Below are 6,425 nucleotides of genomic sequence, written 5' to 3'. Positions count from 1 at the left end.
CCTTCATATTACGATGAACATTTGTTATGAACTGTTACTAATACAAAATTCATTGTATTGGTTCTTTTATGATGTTCATGGTTTTTGTAATTTCTGTTTAATTCATTTGAATTATGATACTGTTATTTCTGTTTAATTCATTTGCATAGTTTACTTAATGTTGCAATCAACGTAAATGAAGTGAGAATACAATTTTACAAGATCAGACAATTGCACTTAGCTCCTGAGGTAAAAGAAATTAATAATATGATTGAGTTAAATGAATAGTGAATGGAAATTGGGGAAGATGAGGTTGAGGCTAACTTTACGACTAAAATAAGTTACAGAAAAACAAAAGTCTAAGGATCTTCAGGATTATGTAGTTAGAGAGTCATCATTTTGAATAGCCTAGTTCCCTGCTGAAACTTGGAGAAGTAGTTGGCAAATCAAAACAGTTCCTTCTTTGAAAACCCAATTAGTGCTGCAGATTTTGTGAACACATCTTTGTAGCTAGCAGTGGGAATCACCACTCGAGTATAAACAAGGATAAAAACGTGAACATTCGGTTATATTTTTTGGGGAGACCTTTCTCTTCCTCTGTTGCAAAGAAATTCGCTTATTACTAACATTTATAGCACCGTATAACTTTGGTACACTTATATGCGGAAATTCGGCCTCCCAATATCCAAAGACTTGCTGGAACAGAAAGTCTTGAATTTTAATTAAACGATAATGAACTTTTTTATACATCTGTTTATCCATATCACTTTGCTGCTATATGGACTTGTTTATACATCTGTTTATCCATTTTCTTTCGTTTCTTGGCGGCAAAAAGTGTGAATTTTTGATTGAGATCAAAACAAGTTGTTCTTTGACTTTCTGTTCATTGAAAGTAATGGTTGCAAGACAAGCATCCAAGGGTGTGGTCTAGCGATCATGAAGCTAGAATGGACCATGGGAGACGGGGGTTTTAACGCTTTGTCATTTTTAGACCATTGAATGATACTTCCTCTGTTCCATTTTATGCGGACTCTTTCCTTTTTAGTCTGTTTAGAAAGAATGGCAGCTTTCTATATTTACAAACAATTTAACTTTAAACTTCCCATTGTACCGTTAATGACATGCTTTTATAACCAGAAAAATGTCAATTTTTAAGATCACAGGTTCCGAAAGTCTTCCTTTATTTTTTAAACTTCGTGCGCAGTCAACAACCTTAAATGAAATGGAGGTAGTATGTATCTTCACTCAAGTGGCTCATAGAGGACTGCATGAGAGGGAAGGGGGCAAGGCTAATTGCTTGCATCAATGAGATGGGGAGTGAGCTTATTCTATGTAATCTGCAGGTTGGATGTGGTTGGATTTCAAGTAAGCACTGTTGATATATGGACTGAAAGCTGCAATTTGAGTCGCTTACACCTGCAGGTGGAGTGTATACAATTATATAGGTTTGCACTTCTGTCTAAATTTGGACGAAGGCCTTTTGTATCCACTAATTCAAATCTCTGGTGGATTGGATGTGGTCCAGGCTTCTTCCTCTTCAAGTAGACAGAGATTGATGCATATCCTTCATGTTATGGATTTCCATCCGTGAAAAGTGTCATAAGATCACTTTTTGTGTGTTAGGTCATCGTAATGTATGAGCTGTGGCAGCGTGATAAATGGTTTGGCTTGTTTAAATTTATATGATGGTTTGGAGCTCAAAGTTTTCTGATATTTAGGCTACTTAGTGAAACCCGAAACATTGATGGATTCACAAGTTAGTCATCGACAATTCTTGGAGTCTGATTAGACTTAGAAGAGTGGTGGAATGTGGAGAGAGAGATGTTTTGGGCTATTTATTGTATCTTTCTGTGCTTATTGAAAAAGAATTATGTCAATGTTTCTGTAACCTCTCACTGGACAAGCTTTCCCGTTTTTGTTTCTTGACGTTCAGGTATCAGTACAAGAGAAATCGATAGGCTTTCAGTTGTTTAGCAGCATGGATATAGATCTTCGGCTGCCTTCTCGAGATCATGATAAGGAAGAAGAAGAAGAAGAAGAAGAAGAAGAACAAAATGGAATTATAAATATGCTTGACAATGAAGAAAAAATGCACAGTGATGATGGAATGCATGGGATGCTGGTTGTTGTTGAAGAGAAGATGCATGCAGAAGATGGAGGCGATATGAACACCCCCGTAGCAAATATCATAGAGTTTAAGGAGGATGTAAACCTTGAGCCGCTGGCTGGCATGGAATTTGAGTCCCATGGTGAAGCTTATGCCTTTTATCAAGAGTATGCTCGGTCAATGGGATTCAATACAGCCATACAAAACAGCCGTCGCTCAAAGACATCAAGGGAATTCATTGATGCAAAATTTGCATGTTCTAGATATGGAACGAAACGGGAATATGAGAAGTCTGCAAATCGACCACGTAGTAGACAAGGGAACAAGCAGGATCCAGAAAATGCTACTGGTCGGCGAGCATGTGCAAAGACAGATTGCAAAGCAAGTATGCATGTGAAAAGAAGACCCGATGGGAAATGGATCATTCATAGATTCGAGAAAGAACATAATCATGAACTTTTACCTGCCCAAGCTGTCAGTGAACAAACAAGAAGGATGTATGCCGCAATGGCAAGACAGTTTGCTGAATACAAAAATGTTGTTGGTCTGAAAAGTGACTCTAAAGGTCCATTTGAGAAAGGTCGAAATTCAGCAATGGAAGGGGGGGACATAAACGTTTTGCTGGAGTTTTTCATTCAGATGCAAAGTCTTAATTCCAACTTCTTTTATGCTGTTGATGTGGGTGAAGATCAACGTGTGAAGAACTTATTCTGGGTTGATGCCAAAGCCAGGCATGACTATGCAAATTTCAGTGATGTTGTGTCTTTTGATACTACGTACATCAGAAACAAGTACAAAATGCCCCTGGCTCTTTTTGTTGGGGTCAATCAGCATTATCAGTTCATGCTACTTGGATGCGCTTTGGTCTCTGATGAGAGTGCAACAACATTTTCTTGGGTAATGCGGACATGGTTGAAGGCAATGGGTGGTCAAGCTCCCAAGACAGTGATCACAGATCATGACCAGGTATTGAAGTCAGTCATTTCAGAGGCTTTGCCATCATCCCTCCATTATTTCTGTATGTGGCATATCCTGGGAAAGGTGTCCGAAACACTGAATCATGTCATTAAACAGAACGAAAAGTTTATGGCAAAGTTTGAGAAATGTATTTACAGGTCATCGACAGATGAGGAGTTTGAAAAGAGGTGGAGGAAACTAGTTGATAGATTTGATCTCAGAGAAGCTGAATTGATTCATTTGCTCTATGAAGATCGTGTGAAATGGATCCCTACGTTTATGAGAGATGCATTTTTAGCGGGAATGTCAACGGTTCAACGATCAGAGAGTGTGAACTCTTTCTTTGACAAATATGTACATAAGAAAACCACTGTCCAGGAGTTTGTAAAGCAATATGAAACAATATTACAAGATAGGTATGAGGAGGAGGCAAAAGCAGATTCTGATACATGGAACAAACAACCTGCTTTGAAATCTCCATCACCATTCGAGAAGCATGTGGCAGGGCTTTATACACATGCTGTATTTAAGAAATTCCAGGCTGAGGTTTTGGGTGCAGTTGCTTGTATTCCTAAAAGAGAGCAGCAAGATGAGACAACCATAACATTTGGAGTTAAAGATTATGAGAAGAATCAAGATTTCATTGTTACGTTGAATGAAGTGAAGTCAGAAATATCTTGTGTATGTCATTTGTTTGAATTTAAAGGCTACCTTTGCAGACATGCATTGATAGTTCTCCAAATATGTGGTGTTTCCTCTATCCCATTACAATATATATTGAAGCGATGGACAAAAGATGCCAAGAGCAAGTACTCTATGACAGATGGATCTGAAGATGTGCAGTCAAGGGTCCAGAGATATAATGAGCTATGCTATAGGGCGATGAAATTGAGTGAAGAAGGGTCATTATCCCAAGAGAGCTATAGTTTTGCTCTTCGTGCACTTGATGATGCTTTTGGGAGTTGCATGACCTTTAATAACTCAAATAAGAATATCGTAGAAGCTGGCACATCATCAGCTCCTGGTCTTCTCTGTGTTGAAGACGATAACCAAAGTAGGAGTATGAGCAAGACAAACAAGAAGAAGAATAGTTTTACTAAGAAACGGAAGGTATGTTGTGAAGAGCAATCATGGAATGCTTCTTTTGTATTATATGATATCTTATGAATATCTCCTGGTTCTGCAGGTGAACTCGGAGCCAGATGTTATGGCTGTTGGGGCAGCAGACAGCTTGCAACAAATGGTTTGCTCTGATACCTTAATTACTTTTATTTATTGCCATCTGATTTACATTACCTGTGCTCTTGAAGCTTAACTTTTTAGTTTTATTTGTCATCTCCGATTTCTTATTTAGTTCATTCATCTTTCTGATGCAGGACAAATTGAACTCCAGACCTGTGACTCTTGATGGTTATTTTGGACCGCAACAAAGTGTTCAAGGAATGGTATGATCTGCATGTATCTTGAATGTTTCTAATACATCTGTAATGGTGATTTTTTAAAGTTGTTATTGCTCTTTTGCAGGTACAGTTGAACTTAATGGCACCAACTCGGGATAACTACTACGGAAACCAACAGACTATTCAGGGCCTTGTATGTCTTGGCAAGTTCACAGTTTTAAGACTGGAAAAATTGATACTATTACAATAACAGTTCTGTTGTTTTCTTGCTTTGTAATTTGTAGGGACAGTTGAATTCTATAGCTCCTACACATGATGGCTATTATGGTGCTCAGCCAACAATGCATGGCCTGGTACATAGTCTCTTAGTCTAGAACTTGTTGAGGCAAATCAACCAAAAATCTTATTACATTTTTGGTTTATTGTTGCAGGGGCAAATGGACTTTTTTCGCGCTCCAAGTTTCCCATATGGCATTCGGGTTTGTATTGCTACATACCTACATCAATTGAATAGAATTTTTTTTTGTCGCTAATTATCAGGGAAGTCGACTTTGAGAAAATAATTGCTGCATTCAGATTATTATATACATTTAATTATGTAGTTTATGTTGGTAACTCCTTCCTTCCCGATCTAATAGTATACTAATTTAATCTAGCATGGAGGGCTTAAAGGTAATTTTAGATAATCTTTTATTTTAGACCAGAGAATTAGAAATTGACTCATCAGTGAAGATGAATGTTACTCTTTCTGAGTTTGAGATTTTACAAAGATAAAAATAGTGGATCTTATGTTACTTTTGAAATACTTAGCGAAATCGGTCAAAAATTTGGGAAGGACCAAATCAAGGAATGAGTCAACTTTTATTTAGAAAAAATAAGGCCAATCAAGTGTGCAGGGGGTGGGTTGGGGTTCATAATTATTTAAAGAACTCAAAACATTCTTTATCTGTTCCTTTTATTTTTGTGGTTAATGTTTTTCTAAAGTTAAGATTTACTAATAAAATGGTCAGTTAGAAAAAGAACAGGTGTATTGGTAAGAGCGCAGTGAGATGTGTGAGTTAAGCGCACGAGTTTGAACCATGTTGCAGATAAAGGCCTGGTATTTAAGTGGAGAAGGGTAGAGGGACGAGCATATAATTCAGCAAGTTACGATCCATGCGCCAGCTGACCCTCTGGAATTTCTAGCTAAGCGCAATTCCGATCCATTTGTTCCGGACTAATATGGCTTTCCTTAATGTTGACAGGACGAACCCAATGTAAGATCTGCTCAATTGCACGACGAAGCATCCAGACATCCTTGAGCATCATTTTCATAATCAATTAGGTATATGTTTTTTCTATTTTTTTGATGTTATTACAGATGTATTCAAGTCGGACGTATTGAATGATGGGGTTCTTTTATTACCAGGAAAGGATGAATATGTTTCAACTTGCATTACCGGCTGTTGTTGAAAGTACAGCCAACAGGAAGAATCTTTGTAGTGTTTGTTTGTAAAATAAAAGGGATCAATGTAGGCAGTGCTTCTTAATTTTTTACCTTTTCTCATTGTTGATAAATCAGCATTTAAATCTTTCCCTTCAATTTGATATTAGAGCCAGATGAGTATAGACAGCTCTAAGTTAATTTAACCTGTAAAGGCTGTTGTGGGATGTATTAGTTACAGCAATTAAAGATCATTGAGGTGAAGAGGTATACATTTCTTCAAGTTAAGCAAATGGGTTGTAAATATAGGGCAGTTCTTTTTAGGGTGTGTTTGGTATGGAAAACATTTTCTGGAAAATGGTTTTCAATTTTCCCATGTTTGGTTGGCTTAAATGTTTTGGAAAATATTTTCCTTATCAACTCATTTTCCTCCAATTGGAGGAAAATGTTTTCCTTATCAAGAGAAGGGAAAACATTTTCCAAAACTCCTTCTCAACATTCCCCACTCTCACCAATCCACCCCCGCCCCTCCCGTAACCTTTTTTTTTTTAAAAGTTTT

General features: G+C 37.4%; 1 protein-coding gene across 3 annotated transcripts in view; it reads left to right on the top strand.

The window, feature by feature from the left end:
- The window catches only part of LOC109211379 (protein FAR-RED ELONGATED HYPOCOTYL 3), a 6,453-nt gene extending 264 nt beyond the window's left edge, over window positions 1–6,189 (top strand). Inside the window, exons 2-10 of one of the 3 annotated variants that reach the window (XM_019374912.1) lie at window positions 1,323–1,401; window positions 1,913–4,153; window positions 4,230–4,286; window positions 4,420–4,488; window positions 4,568–4,636; window positions 4,728–4,796; window positions 4,875–4,922; window positions 5,688–5,767; window positions 5,852–6,189. In XM_019374912.1, coding sequence (XP_019230457.1) covers window positions 1,958–4,153; window positions 4,230–4,286; window positions 4,420–4,488; window positions 4,568–4,636; window positions 4,728–4,796; window positions 4,875–4,922; window positions 5,688–5,744 — 2,565 coding nt within the window. In that variant the 5' untranslated portion in view covers window positions 1,323–1,401; window positions 1,913–1,957 and the 3' untranslated portion in view covers window positions 5,745–5,767; window positions 5,852–6,189. Of the gene's footprint in view, window positions 1–6; window positions 1,402–1,912; window positions 4,154–4,229; window positions 4,287–4,419; window positions 4,489–4,567; window positions 4,637–4,727; window positions 4,797–4,874; window positions 4,923–5,687; window positions 5,768–5,851 lie in introns of those variants that run through there. The other 2 variants (XM_019374910.1, XM_019374911.1) reach the window with 2 other exon arrangements.
- Window positions 6,190–6,425: the final 236 nt, after the last annotated feature.

The sequence above is a fragment of the Nicotiana attenuata genome, unplaced genomic scaffold (assembly GCF_001879085.1).
Source record: "Nicotiana attenuata strain UT unplaced genomic scaffold, NIATTr2, whole genome shotgun sequence".
NCBI classification, from domain to species: domain Eukaryota; kingdom Viridiplantae; phylum Streptophyta; class Magnoliopsida; order Solanales; family Solanaceae; genus Nicotiana; species Nicotiana attenuata.
This window is presented reverse-complemented; position numbering and strand designations above follow the sequence as displayed.